We start from the raw sequence: 24,252 nt of genomic DNA on the forward strand, positions 1-24,252 counted from the left end.
AGTTGGCGATCCGTATGGAAGGCGGGGTTTAGGACGCACGGTGCTGGCCGCATATTCGGATCCGGCCGCACCGATCAGAATAAGGGACCTAGTAACATAGTAATTAAGGCTAAAAGAAGACCATCGAGTTCAACCTATATGACTTGTAACTACTTACTTGAATAAGTCATATCTATAGGATTCCCTTAGTTGGCAAAAATGCATCCAGTTTTGATTTAAATTCATTAACAGTAGTTGCTGTAATCACCCCCACCGGCAATGAGTTCAAGAATTTTACTGCTCTAATGTTTAAGAATCCTCTTCTTAACTCAGTACAGAATTTATTTTCCTCGAGCCTCAGTACATGCCCACATGTCCTAAGTATAGGCCTGTTAGTGAACAAATCAACTCCTAGTTCCATATGATTCCCAATCCTGTATTTGAACATACTAATCATATCACCTCTCAACCTCCGTTTCTCCAGTGAAAACATATTCAGCCTGGTTAACCTATCTTTGTATTCTAGTGATTCAAGACGTTTTACTAGCTTAGTCGCTCTTCTCTGTACCTGTTCCAATTCACTTATGTCCTTTTTAAGGTGCAGTGCCCAGAACTGAACACAATATTCCAAGTGTGGTCTCACCAATGCCTTGTAAAGAGGCACTATCACATTGGCATCCCTTGAATCCAAACCCCTTTTAATGCATGCCAGTGTCCGGTTTGCTTTTGCTGCTGCACTTGAGTAGTGTGCACTATTACCCAATTTTTTATCTATGATGATCCCCAAGTCCTCCTCTACAGCAGAATTTCCTATAATAACTCCATTTAGCCTATGAGTAGCTTGTTCATTTTGTTCCCATAATGAATTACTTTACATTTTTCAACGTTAAAATGCATTTTCCACCTTTCCGCCCACCTTTCCAGTTTATTTAAGTCCCTTTGTAGTGTTTCCACATCCTCTCCTGAGTTAATTTCCTTACTCAATTTCGTGTTGTCTGCAAATATTGAAATTTTACTCACTATGTCACTTCCAATATCATTAATGAATATACGTATTAAACAAGGTGGGTCCCAATATTGAACCTTGTGGGACTCCACTTTGGACCTTACCCCAGCTGGAATGTATGCCATTTGCTACCACTCTCTGTCCCCGATTGTGCAACCAATTTTGGTACTTGTTTCCTAGAACGGCCACAACGATTTAGATCGTTGTGGTCGTAAGATAAAAAATCGGATCGATCGCATCGCATGCGATTTGGTCGCATACGATGCGACCGATCCGATCGACCGATTTTTCACCCGATTTTTTTTTTTTTTCACCTGATTATTTTGAATTGCCCCCACAAATGTTACTAAGTGGGCTAGACCCCACGATAGACGTCAACCCGAAGCGTGGCGAGCGCAGCGAGCCCGCGAGGGGCGGCGGTGCGCGTCCTCCGACCTTTTCATTCCCCTACTATCCACTAGGGCGTGGAGTGAGAATAGAATAGTGTGGCGAGCGCAGCGAGCCACCGAGCCCGAAGCGTGGCGAGCGCAGCGAGCCCCGCGAGGGGACGCGTCTAACTTCACAGGTATACGCGTCCCCTCGCGGGGCTCGCTGCGCTCGCCACGCTTCGGGCTCGGTGGCTCGCTACGCTCGCCACACTATTCTATTCTCACTCCACGCCCTAGTGGATAGTAGGGGAATGAAAAGGTCGGAGGACGCGCACCGCCGCCCCTCGCGGGCTCGCTGCGCTCGCCACGCTTCGGGTTGACGTCTATCGTGGGGTCATGGCGGGCACATAAAAAATGTGAAATGGGTCATATTGGCCCATTTCACCTTTTTTAACATTTTTCCCTATGTGAGATGGACTTAATCAAGTCCATCTCATCTTGTGCCATTATAATGGCACAAGACCGACAAGATCCTCCCGATTTCAATGTTAAAAGATTTTTTAACATTGAAGTCTATGGAAAAATCGGGTCAATCGGTCGGTCGCATCGCGGCCGATTTTAATTGGTCGCGACCGACCGATTGACCCGATTTCTGTCAATCAAAGTGAAAAAAGTGTAAAAAATCGGCCACATCGTGAGGATCGTGTCCCTTAATTAAGAGCCACGATCACTCACGATTGTGGCCGTTCTAGGAAACAAGTACCCCAATTTTTAATCCAATTCTAAATTTTATCTCCTAACCCTAAATTACCTAGTATCATTAATAACCGTTTATGAGGCACCATGTCAAAAGCTTTAGCGAAATCAAGCTTCATTTATACCTTCCTGTTTTGGGCTTGGATGGATCTGCAATGTGTAATGTACTGCTCTGGATGCCCTGGCAGGTCTCCTATGAACATTCACTTGAGTCCTCACCACTTGACTGGCTTACAGGAATGCTCTAGCCAGTTGTCCATAAGCTGATCTGAGAAATGTAATACAATTGCGGGTTTTTTCTGGCCCTGCTAATTTTATAATGAAATAATGCATATGGCAGCATGGAATATTTAGTATACAGAATTTGGTCATCACTGCTGCCTTAACTATAAAACCCACTTTTAGGGGAAATAAAAAAAAACTATGTACAACAAACACATTGCAAGCCTTCCAATATTATTATTATAATTTTATTTATAAGGCGCCACAAGTGTTTCGCAGCGCCGTACAAAGGAACAGTACAAGGAGACAAAACTTGGCATTACATTGAATAAATAACAAAAATAGAGAACAAATAAAGAGCCCCAGAGTTCAGTACACATTATAGCTTAAATATAAGTAGTGAGGACTCAATTAACATACAACTAGAGGCTTGAGGCCAATGATGGAGATAAGTATGCAGACGAAGAGGGTCACTGAGTGTTTGAGTATAGGAGAGCTGTGAGTGAAATGTGAAGAGAAGAGGGCTTTGAAACCAGGAGGGAAGAGGGCCCTGCTCGGAGGAGCTTCCAATCTAGTAGAAAGGGGAGACAGACAGATTACAAGAGGTGCAAGCAAGTGGGTGGTGACTAGATAGCAGGATGTAAACAGGCAAGGGGTCATAGAACCAGCTAGTTTATGCAGGACTAGTTCATGCAGTGGAAGGGTACGCTTTGATGAATAGGTTAGTTTTCAGTGCCCGTTTGAAGCTTTGCAAGGTCAGGGAGAGTCTAATGGAGTGAGGGAGTGCGTTCCACTGAAGGGGTGCAGCATGGGCAAAGTCCTGTACTCTAGCGTGGGAAGCAGTGATCAGGGTGGAGGAGAGATGACAGTCGTCGGATGACCATAGAGGGCGGGAGGGCGTGTGAATGGAGATGAGGTTGGAGATATATGGAGCAATGGAATTAGAAATGGTCCTGTATGTTAGTGTGAGGTGTTTGAAGAGGATTCTGTAGGGAAATATATATATATATATATATATATATATATATATATATATTGCTCATTGCCAAGGGGGACTAAAATTGCTAGTTGCCAAGGGGGACCGAATTCTGCTGCAGACCACTCTCCTGCCCAGCTCGCCTGCTTCCCCGCTGTGCCTGGCTGTCCTCTGCTATTTTAAATTCGTCTCCCGTTGGACTGCTAGCCAAGAGGCGCTCACAGTCCAGCAGCCACCAATGCTGCTTCTGACTGGCTGCTGGACCGCAAGCACCTATTGGCTAGTGGTCCAGCGGGAGACTTGAATTGAAAATAGCAGTGGACAACAGCTGGGCACAGCGGGGAGCAAGCTGGGAGCAGGCGGTGCACGCACGGCTCCGGAGCCCTGTGATCTTTTGGCGCACAGAGCTTGTGCTCCGCCCACACTACGCCCCTGCTTGGGACTCCCTTTTGCCATCACCCAGCTGCGCTCTGGGAACTGCTGGCCATGCCCCCAGCCTAACTCTTTCCCATAAATAAACATAAGTACATGTTCCCTTGCTTAGCAGCAAACATTATGGGTAACAAGTCTCTGTTTATCAAGGAACAATTTGGCCTAATTCACTAATGATCACATAAGTCATCAGTAGCACAGTTTATTATTATTGGAAAACTGCGCACACACAAGACCCATTCTCAAAAATGTGTAAATCAGGCATAGGCATTCATGAGGAGAGATGTTTCCCAGGTGTGGCGAGGCCAAGGAATGAGTCACATTCACAGTTTCCTTGGCCTTGCAATGTCCCCTGTGACTGCAAGTGGTTGTGATGTTCATCTAGAAATGCAATTGTATTTCAGTTTTAGCAATCGCAAACTCACGCAAGCATGGAGAGAATATACAAACTCCACACAGTTAGGGCCATGGTGGGAATTGAACCCATGACTTCAGTGCTGTGAGATAGCAATGCTAATCATTACACCATCCATGCTGTCTTAGAATAGCGACATACAGTACTGTTGTCATAATGTGAATATTCATCATGAAGACAGTAATGAAATGTTGACATGTTAGAATGTTGACATTTCTTCCGGATGGCCCAGCGGTGACTTACCTTCTTCTGAGTCCTGTGGTCATGTGACCACCACTTCCTGGTCAGAGCTGTGATTCACCTGCGTTCTAGTAAGTATTTATCTGCTATCTCTGTAGTCTAACCTTAATGTTTCCCAATGCACATGTTAACATTCTGAGAATGCCAACATTTTAAGAAATTAACTAAATTATGAATGTCAACATTTTTATTTATCAAACATTTGACTACATCTGCACCTCTTCTCACACTGTCAGCTTACAAAAGTATGTTGCTCCTATAGCCTTTAGTGTAGACCTTTTCAATTTGTATGTCTGAAAATTAGATATACAATAAAGCAGTAAGTCAAGTTTTCTGAGTACATTTTCTGCCAGTCTTAAGGTGTGTACACACGGTCAGATGTGCCTTAAGATGCGATCCACGATCCGATCAGATCGGATCGGGATCGGATCGCAAGGCACATCCGATTTGCATACAATCTTGACTATATAGTGCAGATCTGCACTATATAGTCAAGGCAGCCAAGACTTTCTGGCTTGCGATACGTGAACGCAAGGGTTAAAACCCTTGCGATCTGCATTCGATTCCGATCCGATGCTGATCCGATGTTGACTATATCGTCAACATCGGAAAGGAAATCGGACCGTGTGTACACACTATTACTCTATAGCATTAATGTAAAATTTGCAATGCAAATTTTTATTCCTTCTGCTTTGAAATAGCTAACTCAAAATGGGCTTAATGTAGAGTTAAAGAAGATAGAAGATCGTCAATAACGAAAGTTAGACGCAAGTGTTAGGTTGACGGGAGCGTGATGGACAGTCACATGGTCAACATGAGTTTTTCAATTTTTTGGGTGGCTATGTTGACATAGGTCGCATGGTTTGCTACGCTTGGCACACTATTATACTCTATACTATAACTCTATGCGAACTTGGATGGTAAAGTGTGAACCAAGCTGATCTAAAGCATAAAAACTTGAAAAACTCATGTCAACCTAGTGTCAATTACGTTCCCGTTGACCTAACACTTGGGTCTAACTTTTGTTACTGTCCATCTAGACGCTGTCTACTATCTTTAGGCATCTAGACACATTTGAGTAAGGATGGTCGACCATAACATGGTCGATCTACACATCAATCCATCGACCGGATACACATTTATATCACAATGATTTTCTGTGGGGCTTGTAATTATATTGTTTGTGGATCGGTGGCCTATAGCACATATTTTATTTCACTAGTGTGTAGTGTGGCGATGTCTTATTAAAAAATAATCTGTTTTTAAATAAAAATCAGGTCTGTGGGGCAGAGGAGAAAGGAATGGGGACCAGAGCAGTGGGTTAATTAGTGCAGCATCTGGCGCTGAGTCACCCCTGAGGACACAGCCGCAGACAGTGGAGCTGCGGAAGACTGTGCCCCAGAATAGAGAGAGGAGCCATGCTGTGAGGTCTGCAGTCCTGGCACTCCTCCTAGCTCCTGCTGCTAATGAAAAATATACCTCACAAAATGTCCGCCCCCTAACAGCAGACTGTTTTTAAGGATGCTAGAGGAGACCGCCGCCTCTCCGCCCCCCATGAAGTCTGTGGGGCTATTGTTACGCCACTGTATCCACCTGTCTTTTTAACTGATATTGGAGATCAGTGGTACATATAGGGGGGTATTCAATGTCAGGGGTACGGCTGTCGAGCAAGCTCGACAGCCGTGCCCCTGTCCCGTTCTCGCTTTGCTTGACTTGAGCTCGGCGGTCAGGATTCAATGTCCCGGCCGCTGAGCGTCGAGAAAGGGGCGTGGCCACGAGCTGACGGAAATAGACGAGCTCCGGCAGGGAGCTCGACTATTTCCGGCTTTTCTCGGCAGAACGAGCCCGACAGCTTGTGATGTCGGGCTCGTTCTGCCGAGAACCCCTGTTCAATGCTGTCGGGGAAGACAGCATTGAATAGGGCCCCGCAGCCATCTCCCCCATCGGGAAATGGCTGCGGACGCACAACACACATTGAATACCCCCATAATTGTAATTTTTAAGGTATATTGCTAAAATTAGACATGTCATTTTTTTAGTTTTCAATAAAAAAATGGATACTCTATTTAACGTGGTTAAAAAAATACAATGAGCATTACAAATTTCAAATAAAGGAATCCTTATTGTTGAGTAGAAAACTTTTATACTCCCAAGCAGTGGCGTAACTATATACATGTGGGCTCCATAGCAAAAGTTTGTAAGGGCCCCTATTCCTCACCTAATGCTGAAAAATGTATGTAGCACATTATACTTTGACAGGCAAGGTGGGCCCCTCTCAGCTCTGGGCCCCATAGCAGCTGCACCCTCTGCACCTATGGTAGTTACGCCCTTTCTCCCAAGACAAGATTTTATAAATATTTTTTAGCATATTGTTTGTTAGGAGTGCTAAAAATCTTTACAGACATGAAAATTGGTAACATACTGTATAAATCAAAAACACATAACTGGTAAAATATTTGACTATTTTTTTCACAATTTAAATGATTAATATTTGTGCAAGCTATAGTTAACATGAAAAAAAGGTGTGTCCACATCATTTTATACACTTTTTGAATAAATAAATTAATCAGATTGTTGAAATATTCAAAACAGTATGCAGTGCTTTTACATGTAAAGTTCCATTTGCAACAAGCTTGCATTTATGCTGTCCATCGGCAACTTTATAATCCAATCCTTTATCTCATGTTATCCAGATTTCCTTCAAAAATTCTTTAAAAAGAATTTAAACAGTGGTCTCGGTTTTTTTAACAGTTTTTGAATTAAGATATTGAAGCACAATGGACTTTTCATTAACATACCTAAAAATAAAGAGAACTGGTTAATATAAACAAAGAAGAGGGTACATAAAGTTAGCTGGCTTGCTATTTTTCATTAACTATAGTTAGTCCTAAAGAGATTTCAAGGTCTAAGGGATGCAGCAGCTGTGTGATGGTTGGGACGTTCACACAGGTTGGCTGTTTACACTCCTGGGGACAAATAATTCTGTGTTGGATGAAGCAGACACTGGCATCATAACTCCCAGAAAATGGGGCATCTTGGGAAGCCCAGCTCTGCATCCTCCGTGTCCAAACAGTCGAGGCCTGGTAGGTGTGCAATGCACGCAACCAATCAGTTAACATCATCACACAACCTCCACCACCCTGAGGGGCAGATTTATTAAGTTCGGTGAAGTGATAATGTGGCTGGTACTTTATCGACGGCCAATTAGCTCCTAACTGTGAAGTTAAAGGCTTGGTTTGAAAAATGACAGGTACGAGCTGATTTGCTGGTGATAATGACAAGAAACTGTATCACTTCACATAGCTTAATAAATCTACTCCTGAATCACTGTCACAAGGCAGTACAGATCTATGCATTTTTTCAATCTTGACTGTCAAGTTTTGGCAAGGCTTCTGTGTCCCCTTCACTTTAAGTTTCAACATGCTGAGCATTCAGAGATGCTCTTCTTTTGCCTTCGTAACAGTTTACATCATTCTGGCCATATTCCTCTGACTTCTCCAATTAAAGATTACAACACTGTGGCTCACTGCAAGTTTTGTTCACCTATCGCTGAGATGATCTGATATGGATGTGCATCTTTAGCAGGGGTTAAAGTGAGGAGGAACGGGGTGGTACTGAGTTCCACCACCTCTAAAGGTGAGGTGAAACATTTTAACCTGCACATTGGCCCTGCACAGTAATCCTCACATAAAAAGCATACGTTTGCAGGGGGTGCCAAAAACCCTACCACTGTCTAATGGGGGTAATTAGGTTGCATAGAGAAAATTAGTTCCCCCCACCTATGAAGGACCTATTTAAGCCCTGATCTTTAGCAGTTTCTGATATTATCAAATTCACCCCATCTGACACCAACAATCAGTTTGCACCCAATGCCACTTTATTCAAATGTCTTCCCCCATTTTAGTGTTTGGACTGAAGGATAACAGCCTTTTCACTGTGTATGCATGCTTCTGTACATTGAGTTGATGTCCCACTATTAGCATAATAGATATGTGCATTTACCAAGAGGTGTGAATGTAAACCAAAAAAGTAGCTACCGAGTGCAGATAAAGATATATTAGGAGGAACCCTGGGATTAGCAGTGATGTACTGTAGTACTGGAGGCAGAGTCAGCAACAGAAATCTGGGGGTCCTGTAATCTATAAATTCCAGGAAGAGAGAGAGAGAGAGAGAGAGAGAGAGAGAGAGAGGGAGGGAGGGAGGGGGAGAGGGGCATACAGACCAGAGCAACAGAGAGAAAGAGACAGAGACATACCAGGGCTAGAGAGAGAGAGAGAGAGAGAGAGAGAGAGACCTACCAGGGACAGAGAGAGAAAGAACTTCCTTCTTAGTGAATAAACCCCTTTATATTCCAATACTTTACAGCAACATGTGCACGGTCAGATTTCCCACTAGGCACATGAGGCACCTGCCTACGGGCGGCACCTGCTGGGGGCGGCATGACATCTCCCCTTCTTGCGGGGGTCCACGAATCAAGCAAATCTTTGTAAGGGGGGTTGCGGGGGTGTCTGCGAATCTCAGGAGGGGGGTCACGGAGGGGTCCGTGAATCGCGGGAAGGGCAGTCGCTGAGGGGGAGGGATGCTGCTCCATATTCCAGCAGCACTATGGCAGCAGCTGTGGAAGTGACTGGAGCACCAGCTGCAGTGGCAGCAGCGACATCTCCAGCACTGGGGAGAAGGAAAAGACAGGATGCCGGCTACATCAGCAGGTATGCGGGGGGGGGGGGGGGGGCACACAATGGGCGGTATTCAATGAGCCTGATTCGCCAGGTTTTTATGGCGATTTTGTGCTGTTTGGCGAATTTCTGTCAAAAACGGTGAATCACCCTATTCAATGACCACATGGCGAATACATTTCTAGGTTTTTTTCACCATGATTCACCGAGTAGCAATCGCTATCTTTTTATGGTGAAGTGGAATGTGAACTTTTAAAATAAAGTGTTTTGTTTTTTACATTTGGTGTCAAAAAATCAGGAATTTTATTCTGAGGAGGGGCATGCTATTTTTATTCATGTGCTGTAAGCACATGAATATATATTTAATTTTAAAAATAATATTTTTTTTTTACACAGCATCCAGCAGGTGGCGCCAGAGCGGAGCCGCTCATTACATATTCATATATTCACTGCACGATCATTTTGATCGTGTGTAGTGAATATACGTGAGCCTGCTGGCACCGCCGGGGGGGCAGCCTGTGCTGCCTGGCACCCGGGGAGCACACCTAAGCCCCCACAAAGGTCTGGGCTAGGCAGAGAGACTACCATCTCTCTGCCTGGCTCCGTCCTGAGGCTCCCTGCGGCAATCGCCGCAGGAGCTCATATTCGCCTGTCAGGGGCAGCGAGCCCCTGACACGTTGAATACCGGAGCCCGCTGGCTCCGGAACGTGGCGAATGTGCAGCGAATCCTAAAAAGGATTCGCTGCACCTCGCAGGTATTCACATTGAATACCGCCCAATGTTGTGCCTATGAGCGGCCTGCTACTTAAATCTGTCCCTGAAGATGTGCATTATCTTCCTAGTAAAAACAAAATGAACAACTTGCAAACTTAACTTTAAAAATTCCTATATAATGCACAGTGTATTTGTCTGTGTAATATTTGAGAAAAAAAATAGAACAATGAAAGTATTGTTACTAACTTTGCAATAGTTCTTTGAATTTCCTTTTCTTCCTCCTCATTTAATCGCTGCAGAATTGATTCCAATAGTGGAAGGTTAAATTTAATATATTGTGCTACCTGCCAGGGAAGGAAACAAAGCATATATTGTAGACATCTATATGGCACATGCTACAACAAGAATACCATCATACAGTATATGAAATCAGGTTGCATACATCACTGCTGATCTCTTCTGCTTCTCTGTCCATAAGGAACATCCTTGCTATGTTTCCTGAAGGACCTTGTAAGAGTCTTTCCCAAAGAGGACAGTCTGTGCTCTTCAGCTTCTTCTTTTCTGGAGATAAAATCATTTACTTTTCAATTGTCAGATTAATTTGCTAATTTATGCTTGAATGATATACAACATAATTAAACAATGACCTCCATTGTTATTGTGAGTTGATTTCTTATAATAAGATAGACAAATGTAACTTTTATAAGCACCATACATTTTTCTATTTAAAAGCAAATAAAAACAAAATAAATAAAATACAAAAGGATTTACAAGCAAATGATTTTGGAAATGTAAATCAGTCCTATCAGATCCTTGTCCTACTCAGCAGAGCAGAATACTGCCTTTTGTAATTATTTGCTTGTCTTTGTAAATACTTGAAACAAATGTCAGTGAGGCATATTAATGTAGGTACACTGGGTTGTTGTTTGCATGATCAAACACAGTGTAATTGTTATCTCTCAACAACTATACATCTGCCTTGCTGGCACCCTGTGTAACTGAACCATCATTTACATACTTGCAAATCCAGTGTGAATTACCTCGGTACTACTATAACCTACATTTCTGCAATTTTAGTGCTCTGTCTCTCATTCAACTAGCACTCCTACTCAGAGCTGGATTAAGTGAAGGGGCTCTGGGGGAACTCCTGCTCTGCCCCAATCCACCTCCCCTCCTCTCCTCACTCTCTGCTTTTGACTTTGCCACTTACTGTATATAACATCCATACATCAGGACATCACGTCAAACCAGACTATCATGTCTGCATGTTCCCATCTAGCCCACCTCCTCAATCTCCCCATCTCATACCTCTGCCTATCAGCATGCTCTTTTCTACCCTATACTTAAAAAGCCTACAGATGGGGCAGGTCCCATCTTGGCTACCTATGGCGAGAGTTTCGCCAGCTGGCCATGGCTGGCCACGGCGCCCGCCATCGCAATACATTTTAAATGCTTGGCGATTCGCCGTGGCGTCTCCGGATGAGGGCAATACCAGTGATCATCCACCAGATGTCACTTTTGAAAACCTCTTTGCACATGCGTAAAATTTATGCTGCAGCGCGTGCATGAAGCGCAGGAACTACAGTAAATAATTTATTGTCCCTGGCAAGCCTAGTCAGCGCCTCTCTCACACCACCGGCACGAGCATGATCCCATCTCTTTGAAGGAGAGGATCATGCTGATGCGGGCGGAGAGGCGCTGCATTTGTTTGACACGAAGGAGCGTCTCTGACGGACGCTCTTACGACCCAGTTGCACAGACGTTCCAGTAATGAGATGCTTTTGCGTCTGAGTTGTTATTATGGCAGGGTACTACAGTAAAGTACTTTACTACTATTGTGCTGTGTCCAGCAAGCTGTACTGTTCTATAGATAGTGTACACACTAATAAATAAAATTACATTGCATTGCGTACAGAATCATTACATTAAATTATACTGTACTGTATTGTACGTCTCATTGGTTTTTTTTGACAGGTGCTGGCCTTTGGTTAGTACAGTATTGTAGTTTTAACACACATAAAAAATTCCGGTTACCAATAAGGCTTTCTTGGCGTCTAAATTTGCATGGGCGCTTGAGCGTCTGCACGGGTCGCTAATGCATCTCAGTATATGTTCTAACGGTGGCCACATTTTGGTGTTATGACATTCACAGTAAGTTACTGATTCGTATAGTGATCATTTTACTTTTGCACACAGTACGGTTACAGTCATGTACAGTATACAGTGGAACTGTAGATTTAGTAAGCTCGTTGAAGTGATACAATGTCTGTAGTTTCACAGGTTCTACGCTCGCCACGAAATATGTCAAAAAAAGTAACTTAACTCCATGCCAACATGGATAGTTCATACCCCCACTATCCATGCGTGGCGAGCGTAGCGAGCCACCAAGCCCCGCAAGGGGACTCAGACGCACGGTGCCATAGTGTTGCCATGAAACTACAGAAGTACTGTACAGTACCTCTGGTTTTTATCAGTGGTCATTCAGCTGCTACTGTATACTGTAGTACAGTACATTGCTGTGCTGTACAGTACAGTAAATTCACAGTTACTGTAGGAGCTGATTGCCATGTGATAAACTACTCACTGGCAGGCGCGCAGAATGCGACGCTTGTTCCGCACAGGACGCACGTGGTCTGCAGCCCCATTGGCGAAACCCGAGTCCCGGCAGCGTCTGAGACGGTCCTTTAAAGAATTAGCGCTGTAATGTACTGTACTGTATTTAAGGTCAAGTCAACCCCCTCCTCCCCTGGAAAGGGAGGAGGCGATTGACATACACATTATGCACAGTACCAACAGTTCAAAATATTCAGCATCGGCTACGTGAACGTGAAGGTAAATGCTTGTATACTGTAGGATCATGACACTACAGTACACGGCCCTTTTGCGCGCTTCGATGTTCACGAGCGACTCATTTGCACGAGCGTCTCATTTCCTATGAGCAGCTCATCACGCACGAGCGTCTCATACTGTAAGCGCGCTCCGTACGGCGAATGGCGGGTTTCCATTGGCACATTGCAGTATAGCACTCCGACTCTAGCTTGATGGAGCATTAGCCACCCAGTGGTGGCGGATTGTATTGCATGGCGTGAACCCACGCCCCTTGGCGGACGCCGGCGCAAGAAGAATATCCGCCATGGCGGCCTGGCGGCCAAGATGGGACCTGCCCCATCTGTACCTTGATTCAAACACCCTCTCCAACTCCTTGAGCATACTGTCTACAACTGCCTTAGACCCTTTCTCTCCTTCCACTCCCCACTTGACCCATTCCAATCTCCACTCCACTGAAACTGCCCTCACAAAAGTCTGCAATGATCTCCATGTTGCAAAATCCAAGGACCACTACACTTGCTTATTCTTCTTGACCTCTCTGGTGCTATTGACTCTGCAAATCCTTCACTCCCTGTGTGGTACTGCCCTCTCCTGGTTGTTCTCCTACCGCTTTGATCAATTTTTTTGTCTACTGTCATGACTCCACCCCCCCACTTTCACTAACTGTAGGCGTCCCTTAAGGTTCGGTTTTTAGTCCGCACCTTTTCTCTCTATATATATGTTCTCTTTAGGTAAACTCATTAGCTCTTTTGATTTCCAATACCATCTCTACCTAAAGGTACTAAAATTTTCCTTTCCTCCCCTAACCTCTACCCTTCTCTCCTCACTTATCTCCACAACTGTCTCTCTGCTATCTCTTCTTGGATGCCCCAGCACTTTTTTAAACTTAAACTTAATGGGTGACATTCTATGGGATGAGATAATCTGACTTGCGATATTTTTCGCAAAAACGGACGAAATCGCATTTTTTCCATTTTCGCATATTTAATGAGCTGCGAAAATGTGAAAAAAGTGCGATTTTTGCCAACAAGTTGGACACACTGGAAATGCGATGGCTGCTTTTTGCAGCACATCGCATCCAGATGTTTTCACATGAAAAAGTATACAAATTGCATATTTAATGGTATGCGATTTGTATAAAGTGTGTCTATAATTCGCCCAAAAATCAGACCAGGTTCTGATGGGCGAATTAGCCAGAACCCTGCACAGATCGCAATGTTCTGTGCAGGGTTCTGGTGTAAAAAAAAAATTAAACAGCTAAAATAAAAAAAAAAACAGCGCGGGGTCCCCCGCCAGAGCATAACCAGCCCCTTTAAGGCTTGCTGGGACTCATAGTTCTACAGTAGAAAACAATAGTTTATATTCTTTTTTTTACACTTTACATCAGCCCGATGCCCACCGCCCAGGGGCATCGGGGACAGCCCCGGACTTTCAGCATGGGCTGGTAAGTCCTGGAGGGGGGGGACCCCTTCTTTGGGGGGGTACCCACTTCCCCAGGACCCCTGCCCATGCTGACCAGCCAGGGGGTTAATGCTTTGGCCGCGGGACCTTATATTATAAGTGTCCCCCGGCTGTGGCATTACCCTGCTGGCTGGTTGGGTCTGGTGCTGGTTCTTAAAATACGGGGGACCCATAGTCATTTTGTCCCCCGTATTTTGGGAACCAGCACCGGACCTTGAGCCTGGTGCTGGTTTCATTAAATCAAGGGGACCCCTATTTGTCGGGGACCCTGATTTTATGTCACCAGCACCGGCTCAATGAGCCCGGGGCTGGTTATGCTCTGGCGGGGGACCCCGCACTGGTTTTTTTTATTTTAATTTGCGCTTTCCTGCAAACGTGCGATTTTCAGACATGAAAATCGCACATTTTCAGGACCAAAGACATTGTACCACCTCGCACCTATTCACACTATTTGGCCTGTTTTTCGCATCTCATTAAATATGCGAAAAATGGGCCAATCTTGCGATTTTAAAAAGGGCGAAGTGGTGCGATAAAAAAAATGCGCATTTATCTCAAACCATAGAATGTCACCCAATATGTCTAAAGACTCACATACACTAGTACAATATGGCCTTTTTCACACAATTTTAACCCATCAGGTCTATAAATCATGTGAAAAGTACCACATTGTATGTGAATTAACTCTGATTCTGATCTGATGCATGGTGCCTTGTGCATCGGATCTGGAGACTGCCATGGCTGTCACAAGGGCAGTTTCTGAGGTGTTGCATGTGAGGCTGCATGTTATACCTCAGTATTTAGCATGGGGCCCTAAAACTGAGTTGATCATCTTCCTACTCTCCAAACAATTTCATCTCCCACAATCACATTATATATTGATAGTATTACTATATGCTCTAGCCCCCGAGTGAGCTGTCTTGGAGCAATTGTTGACTCATCACTCTCCTTCAAATTGTATATGCAACATTTCTCACAAACCTGCCATCTTCATCTCAAAAATATTTCCAGGATCAGACCCTTTCTCACCCAGGATGCTATCAAGACCTTATCCACTCTCTGATTAACTTCCGACTGGACTATTGTAATCTCCTAAGTGAAATCCTTAACAAATGTCTGTCTTCACTCCAATCTATCCTCTATGCTGCAACCTGGCTCACATAAAATGTACTACATCCCCCTCCTCCCTTCCTTTTTTTATTTTAGAATCCAATTCAAGCTTCTCCCACTCACTTACAAAGCCCTTGTCACACCTGAGGTTTCTGTTGTTAGCTGGAATGTAGTGGAAGCTGGGTTCCCTCAGGAACTTAGAACACATGTGTGTGAAACCTCAGGTGATGGACCAATGAGAAAACAGGAATATAATGTAATTGTTATTATTGAACAGTAACTTAGACAATGGCAATTATTGTTAGGAAGTCTAGACTTAGCAGAAAGAAACAGAAATAACTGTAAAGTTTTTGGACTCGGGTCTGCCCAAATAGAGTCTCTGACAGGAGTGGAATCGGTAGGGAAAGGAATCAGTGAGAGCTGAAGGAGTGGCTCGGATATTATCCAAGTAGAGTCTATGGCCGGAATGGAACCGATAGGGAATGCAATCAGCGAGAGCTGAAGGAGTGGCTTGGATATTGTCCAAGTAAAGTCTATGGCTGGAGTACTTAGACTTAGGAATAGGAAGCAATAATAATTATGAGTTTGTGGACTCGGGTTTGCCTGAGTAGTGTTTATGATCGGAGTGTAACCGGTAGAAGCAGGAACTAGCAGTAGCTGAAGAATGGATGTCTTCACTGATAACTAATGATGACCATTAATGGATGAAGAAGAGGTGAGTATCTTGGAAGTCCCTGGCAGGTAATATGCTGAGATCTACAGAAGACATGAAGTACTGATACCACAGGCACAGAGAAGAGTACACTTGATGATGGATACCGATGGTAGTTGATCAAAGTGGACTCTCTGAAGGTGACTGGGAAAGGGAAAGTACTTGAGAGTGTAGCACTGTAGACATTCAGCAATGAACTTTAAAATCACCAGATGTCAACCATAGCAGATAATCAATAGAATCGATGCTAGGGAATGGAGTTAAAGTGCAGTGCTAAAGAGCGATGCCTTTGAAGCTAGCGGTTGGTGGTAATTACCAATGTTCAACCATCAATGTTTGGCATTCGATGTTTGCAAATGATGTTTGAATAATCGACATGACTATCAATGATGGCAATCTATGTTGGAGATCGATGTTGGAGATCACTGTAACTGTAGCTAGAGTTCAATCGTAGCAATCAATGATAATGATGGTACTGTAACAACCTATGTTTGACAATCAATGTTGGAGATCGATGTTGGAGATCAATGTTGGAGATCGATATAACTGAAGCTATTAATCGATGGTAGTGATCGATTATATAGATGGTTATAATCGATGCTTGACCATCGATGTTGGCTATCGATGTTAGAGATCGGTGAAACTGGAACTAGTGATCGATGGGAAAGAGAGTACAGACGACTATGCAAGAATGGTATCAGGGGATACCAATAGGTCTCAGTATTGACTGAGTGTAACCTACAGGAAGAATGGAGGGAGTTTACAGAGATAGCAGAATATTGCAGTAGCTGTGGAGACGCACAGCTATACTGAAGACATCACACAAGTATCAGAAGAACTTGGAATCAGCTGGAACTGAATGGGTTAACCAGCAACACTGGTATGAGCCGGGCTGTGCACCTCAATGGAAATGCACACGCAGGCACTGCTGGAGATTACTGGAGTTGATGAGGAGCTATTCTGGAGACATCATACAGGTAACAGCAGTGCTTGGAATCAGCTGGAGCTGAACAAGTTAATACCAGCAACTCTGGTAGGAGCCAGACTGTGCAACAGGAAGTAATCAGACAAAGTCTATGCAAGGAAGCAGCTAGGCTGTAGACTTCATTGAAATGGCAATTTTCCAGTTCTCAACCCAGTATACTTATATGGACTGCTGCAAGGTGATAGGCTAGAATATGTGATGTCAGTAACAGTGGTAACAGGATTGGCTGAAAGTAATCATGTTACTGAATCCAAGATGGCCACACCCATACATGAAGAATGGAGGGAACTCTGGTTTGAATGCAGCATGGCTGCAGCCTGCAGTAATGGCGGAGAAGAGTACTCTGGAACACAGAGAGAGACAGCCACAGATGAGACAGGAGAGAACCAAAGTATTGCAGAGAGATCTACAGTATGGAGCGCAGGTGTGTCAAAGAGATGCCAGACTGTCCGCAGTATTTATACCTGGATGCACCCTCCTGGGAGCACAATGCAGAGCAAGCCCAGAGAGACACTTGAGTTTCTAACATCCCAATACATGACAGTCCTCACCCACTCCTCTTGCATTTATATCTCTAACCTCCTCTTCGCGGGTTGGGATTATTTGGTCCACATTATAATGGTCGACAGTCATTATGTCGACACCATTAGGTCGACATGGGAAAAGGTCGACACCATTAGGTTGACATGGGAAAAGGTCGACCTGGTTCTAGGTTGAAATGTCATTAGTTTCACAGGTCGTTAGTTTGTCAGGTCATTAGTTCGACAATGTTTAGGTAGACAGTCAAAAGGTCGACATGGGGTTTTTCACTGTTTTTTTACCTGAATGTAAACACAGTCAACATGGACACAGATTAAAGTGTACCGCATCCCCTTGCATCGCTCGCTGCGCTCGCAATGCATCGGGCACGGTGCCTTGCTGCACTCGGCACACTATTTTATTCTCCCACCACGCCTTAGTGGATGGTAGGGAATGAAATACCACCTGTCGGCACATGTCAGCTCCAAAAACAGTGAAAACCCCCATGTCGACCTTTTGACTGTCGACCTAGACAATGTCGAACTAATGACCTGTCGAACTAACGACCTGTCGAACTAATGACCTTTCGACCTAGAACCATGTCGACCTTTTCCTATGTCGACCTAGACCCATGTCAACCTTTTCCTATGTCGATCTAATGGTGTCTACCTAATGACTGTCGACCATGATGATGTAGACCAAATGACCGCATCCCCTCTTCCCTCCACTAATGGACGCCAATCGCAATTTGCTATCTTCAAGACTTTTCACATGCTGTTCCTTTTCTCTGGAATTCTCTCCCTCAGACTCTCCATAAAACTTCAAATGTGCTTTCAAGTCACACTTCTTCACCAAACTCAGCCAAATCTCACTTTAAGCTTCTATTCATGCTAACTGTAAACCACATCTGTGTCACTCCTGCCTGCTTGTCTGTATCACCCCTGTCTTACAATATAAGCTCTCACGAGCAGGGCCCTCTTCCTTCATAAGCTTTTCCTTCTCTTACTTAAACCATCTTTCATGGCACCAAATCCTGACTCACAGAATTGCTAAAATCGCAGTACAACAATTGACCAATTCTGGGCATGTGCGCACATGGCAGTACGCATACATGACTCCTTAAACTGTGGTCACATTCAAGAAGATGCAACCACATTCTAAGTGCCTGCGAGGGGCAGCAATGTTTGGTAGGCCTGGACCGAACAACACCAGTGTGCTCGGACCTACTTCCAAAAGACCTAGAGCCTGATTCAGATTTGTACTCAGATGAACATTTATCAGAAGACTGTACACGCGCCAAGGCTGTACACTCTATCGATGCCGCCTGGAATCAGCAGCAAAAATATAGTGCTATGGATTGTTTGAAGGAGGAGGGCCACGAACTCTGATCATGCCAAGGGCCACATAAGATGTGAAACCAACTCTGATCTTTAGGACTAAGTTATTTTTTGCTGTCCAAGATGAATTTGTTATCTTCTTTTATCAAGGAAAAACATATTACATTCTTTGAGGTGTGATACAATATTAACTTAGGCTTATGTGCTGTTACTGCTATCATCTAGGAGGGTTTTCTGTTTTTCTGTCTTGAGTGAGCTGTAGTACTGGTTACTTGAGTCCACACATGGCTTTCTTTTGTATATGATTATTTAATGTTGGTCACATATGAATGTTTAATGTTATTTATATTGCATTTATTAGAAGTGTTACTTACATGACAAGTATGTATTGCAGTGCCTTTACTTTATATTTTCATTTGTAATAACTACCATGTTTTTATTAAAATGATTTGGAAAAAAAAGAAAAACGAAACTGAAACATATACCCACCTCCTGAGGCATGAATAATGTATAGTGCAAATTCATTTGGACTAGTTTCTATCTGTAAAAAAAAAAATTAAAAAAATCATCATCATCAATAACAATCAACTAGAACATCTTTAAATGCTCTGTAGTTCACTGAAATTTTGGGTTCCGCCTGTAAGCATCAGAGTTCCCACCCTTTCTAATTAACAACTCCAAATGTGTATTATAAACCTTTCAAAATGAGCATGGACCTAGGAAAAACACAGGTCATTTGTCAGTGTGAATGGGTCTACCAGGGTCACGAAGCAGGATCATAAATGACCTGGGGTTTTCCCAGTTCCCTGTCTTAGTGTGAAGGGGTATTAACACAAGTTCGAACAGTGTTGGTTATCCTGGCTTGGACCCACGATTTCAATGTGAAAATATTAAAGTGTTGCAAACTCAAATACATCTTGGTTACAATTTGAAACTTAGAAGTCATTATGGCGAGGCAATCCCTAACTTTTTAGTTCAAATGACATGGTATTAAAACATTGTTACAGATGTACCCTGCCTATGAACAATTAGAATAGGAGCAACAGATATACACTAACCTTAAACTTATGTAATAACTGCTCAATAACTTCTTTCGTTGTCATATTGCTGTTTATCATAACTTTAGTTTCTGAGCCAAAAGCTGGTGTAAAAATCGATGTCTGAAAATTAGAAAAATGAGAGAATAGAAAAATAAAAATACAAAGAAATATATAAATATATATTTACAGTCCATGACCCCCATAAAATAGAGATTAGAACCTGTGACCTGAGCCACCGAGTCTACAGCGTGGCGAGAGCAAAGAGCCTGTAAGGGGCTTCATTGTGCTTGCCCCTCTGTCAGAATACCGGCTGACGGGATTCTGATGTCAGCATACTGACTGTCGGAATCCTGACTGTCAGACCAGATATATCAATCAGACTCGTTACCACAGATGTATACAATAAAGCACTGATCCATAAAGTCTCCATTTGCAAATACTTTTTACACAAAAAAAGTTTTTTTCTGAAAAGCTCAGATACTTCAAGTGTGGCACTGTGATAGGATGCCACTTTTGCAAGAAGATGGTTCGTACTTAATATTCCACGGTTAAATGTAAATTCTATTATTAGAAAGTGGAATAATTTAGGATCAACAGCAACTCAGCCAGGAAGACGGTAGACTGAAATTCACAACATCAATGACTGCAAAGCGCTTGGTATGTGCAAGTTGGCAATGCTCTGGTGATTCCATAGCTAAAGAGATCCGAAATTCCACTGGTAAGCACAAAAACTGTGCGGTGGAAGCTTAATAGAATGGCTTTCAATGGTGAAGAAGCTGCAAGCAATCCTCATATTACCAAATACAATGCCAATTGTCAGAGTGATATAAAGCAGACAGACACTGGACTGTGGACGTTCTGTGGAATGACAAATCACGCTTCTCTGTGAGATGCAGTCAGATGGGTGGGACTGGGTTCAGCGACTGCCAGGAGAACATTACCTACCTGAAAGCATTATGACAACTGTGATGTTTAGTGTAGAAGGGATAATGGTAGTGGGTGTCTTTTTTTTAGTGTTTCCAGTGAATGGCAATCTAAATGCTTCAGAATACCGAAACATTTTGAACAATGCAATGCTCCTAACTTTGTGGCAACTGTTTGGGAAAGGTACTTTTCCATTCCAACATGATTGTGCCCCAGTGGACAAAGCAAGGACTATAAAGACATGGTTAAAGGTAGGGGTCCTCAAACTATTTTTTTTCTGGGACCCCATCAGACAATAAAAATAATTACAGGATTCCAGCAAGTTACCGCAGAAGGTCATCACATAACATGTGTGGTCAGCAGACAGCACACACATGGCAGCATTGTGGAGGCACAAAATGATGGGAGGAGTCTAAAATAACAAACCATTCAACAGATTTTTTCAGACTCCTTGCATCAGTGACTGAGATTAGAAAGTCATCAGCCTAATGGTCAGCAACATGGAGTCGTGACCCGAGGAGGAGAAGGTCGGGACCCACTTTGGGGTCAGGACCCACAGTTTCAGAATTGCTGGTTTAAGGCGTTAAGCATGGAACAACTTGACTGGCCAACACAGAGCCCTGGCCTCAACCCTATAAAGCACCTTTGGGGTGAACTGGAATAGTGATTGCGAGGAAGGCCTTCTCATCCAACATGAGTGCCTGACCTCATAAATGCCCTACAGAATGAATGGCCATAAACTCCCACAGAAACACGCCAACATCTTGTAGAAAATCTTCCAAGAAAATTGGAGGCTCTTATGGTTGCAAAAGGGGAACCAAGTTCATAGTTCCCACTCCCCTATCTTGTTCCAATTAGCAAAAAAACAATCTATGCAAAATTTTAGCTCATCTGCAACTGCAAGGCGACCCTCATCGACCTCGAAATTTGTACGTTTTTTTTTTTTTTTTTAGTCTCATATAATTTTATCATAAAGTAAAAACATTTTCAAACTTATTCTTGGTATTAGAAGGATAAGTGACAATAAATATAATGGGGAAGGTAACTTGCAAAGCTGGGGGCAGAGTGCAGGTACTGTATAGGTCAAAAACCTATTTTTCATCCGCATTTGTAAATAAAAGTTATTTTAGTTGTAATAACTTGTGCTTACTTGTTCATTTTATTGTGGCATTATGATATAGATCTTCCCCTGTTGTGTTGGTAGCCCTAACAAAGTTGGAAAACCATGTTTATAACCTCCCTGTTTTTATAATGTTATGTGCTTTATATACTTTTTTTTTTGTTACCAAATACAGTATGGAGCGAAATGTAATAGGGTGTGATTTTTGAGACAGGTTAAAAATCACATCAAAATTGCTTCTTATAGATAATAGTTTCAGCTGTTAAATATAGTTATTTTTCTTAAGTTGAAACTGAGAAGGATAACTCTTCTTACTTTGAAGTTGTAGAAGTGTCCATTAATAGAACATCTATGAAGCTGTAGTTGAGCTCTATCTGGTGTGTCGGGACGAATTCTTTTTTTCACTAAAGCGGCATCACTCATTGTGCGATATAAAGATGGCGAGTCCGGTGCATGATCACTAAGTCTAGGCTTGAGGGTACTTGTGTCATATCCATATGTTGAATAGTCTAAAGGAAAAATAACAAAGAACTACATAGAGAATTCGCAGAAAAAGAAATAGAATTAAATAAAAAAAATCTTAAAAAGAATAACATGGATTTCTTTAAAAACCATAATGACAGACATAGACAATGAAAAAAAAATGCTAAATGTCATCTAAAAAACCCATAAAAATGCTAAGGAAAAATCATCTAAATAAACCCTGATTATTTTGAGATCAGTGCAAGAGACAAATTATCAACATAAGAACAGTAGATGTCAGTAATACCCCTTTTACACCAAAATCCCTGGTCGGACCCTGGTCTTTAAACACAAGAGTTTCCAGGGTTGGACCCAGGTTCATACCCCATTTACACAGCACTGTGACCCAGGTCGGACCCAGGTCTGCGCCGTTTACACTGAACCTGGGTCAGCACTGCTTTTCCCTATGGATGACATTAAAAATGTCCATTTTAGGACTGAAACTGCCATCCAACCTTCCCTCAATGATTTAAAATAAAAAGTAAAAGACCTGACAAGTTAGCACTGAAAAATGTTGGTTTGTTTATTTTGTAAAATATTTTTCAAATTTTTTTTTATTCAGTGCTCAAGGACAAACAGCGGTATAAAAGTGCAGCATCACCCATGTGCTCTCCCCAGCCCCTTCCCCTGCAGCAGCAGACCTAATCTCCCATGTGCTCCACCCAGCCCCCCCCCCCCCTCTCCCCCCAAAAAAATAATAACATAAATGATACTGAATCCAATTATGATTTCTGTGTGCACTGCCCGTATCCTTCCTGTCTTTTGCCACTGATGCGCACTGTGGAAAGGCGTCCAGCACTTCTGGTATCCTTTCAGCACTACCTTGATGTCCCAACCTGGGTTAGGACCATTTACACCGTCCATGACCCAGGTCCAACCAGTGTTCAACCCTGGTCAGGACCTGGGTAGGAGACCAGTGTTACTGGACCTGGGTTGGCCCCTTTTTACACCAAAGCTGACCTGGGTCCGACCTGGGTCCAACCTGGGTTATTCCTTGGTGTAAAAGGGGTATAATAGTGGTCTTTAAAAACACCTAAATAAAGCAATAAACAGCAGCACAACAACCAATGGTAAAAGGACATCAACAATACTGTAAAATTAGCTATAAAGCATAACTGGAGAGATATGTAAACCAATATTCATACTGTAGTGGATTTTGATAGTTTGGCAGAATTGATACATACTCCAGGTGTATAATGGATGGAAAAAAAGGATCATGGATATACAGTATGTAACAAAAGGCATAGACATAGCCATCATTTCCACCAACTCAACAGAGTTGAAAAACAAGAACCAGGAGGGTGTGGCCTGGGGGACCAAGGCAGATGTGTCCTACTACAGCTCTGGACCAGCACTCTCCTTACCGAGGCTATCTGTGACCTCACCTTGGTAATGCCCCGGCTGGGTAATCTGTTCCTCTGCACCCGCAGCCAAGGTGGGGGAGTAGCGCTGCAGAGCCGGGGAGTGTTAAACCACTCCTGCAGATTGTGGCCTGCTTCCCTCTGGCAACTCGGCACCCTCCATGCAGGGGGCACCCGGCGCAACTACCTGAAAGTGCACACTACAGACAGTGCGACTGCTTCAGTCCGGCGGTGCTCATGTATAGTCTCCTGTATGGGACCCCCACTGCACCTGTTACCAGCGCCTGTTACCTTCTTTAGAGAAAAAGCTATGGTTGTCACTCCTCAGGAAACCCACTTTCCCTCGTGATCGCATCCTTCTCTCCAAAATGCCCGTTACCCCATAGCTTACTATGCTAATGGCCCATTTAAAAGGAAGTGTTTCAGCTGTTGATGGCAGGTATTTGGTCTTGGTCGGAAGTTGGAAGATAGAGATATCACAATAGTAACCGTCTATGTCCTGAACTATCTGTTAGGCGCTGCCTAAATTTCAAGCAATTTCCTTGTAGTCA

At 43.3% G+C, this 24,252-nt stretch overlaps 1 protein-coding gene across 1 annotated transcript in view; it reads right to left on the reverse strand.

The window, feature by feature from the left end:
• Nucleotides 1-6,267: 6,267 nt before the first annotated feature.
• The window catches only part of RASSF6 (Ras association domain family member 6), a 49,463-nt gene continuing 31,478 nt past the window's right edge, over nucleotides 6,268-24,252 (reverse strand). Inside the window, exons 6-11 of the mRNA XM_083174751.1 lie at nucleotides 22,134-22,327; nucleotides 19,793-19,894; nucleotides 19,224-19,275; nucleotides 10,227-10,345; nucleotides 10,031-10,128; nucleotides 6,268-7,192 (exon numbers count right to left, since the gene is read on the reverse strand). Of these exons, the coding sequence (XP_083030877.1) occupies nucleotides 7,117-7,192; nucleotides 10,031-10,128; nucleotides 10,227-10,345; nucleotides 19,224-19,275; nucleotides 19,793-19,894; nucleotides 22,134-22,327 (641 nt within the window). The 3' untranslated portion in view covers nucleotides 6,268-7,116. The remainder of the gene's footprint in view (nucleotides 7,193-10,030; nucleotides 10,129-10,226; nucleotides 10,346-19,223; nucleotides 19,276-19,792; nucleotides 19,895-22,133; nucleotides 22,328-24,252) is intronic.

This window comes from Crinia signifera, chromosome 1, assembly GCF_055691185.1.
Source record: "Crinia signifera chromosome 1, ASM5569118v1, whole genome shotgun sequence".
NCBI classification, from domain to species: Eukaryota; Metazoa; Chordata; class Amphibia; order Anura; family Myobatrachidae; genus Crinia; species Crinia signifera.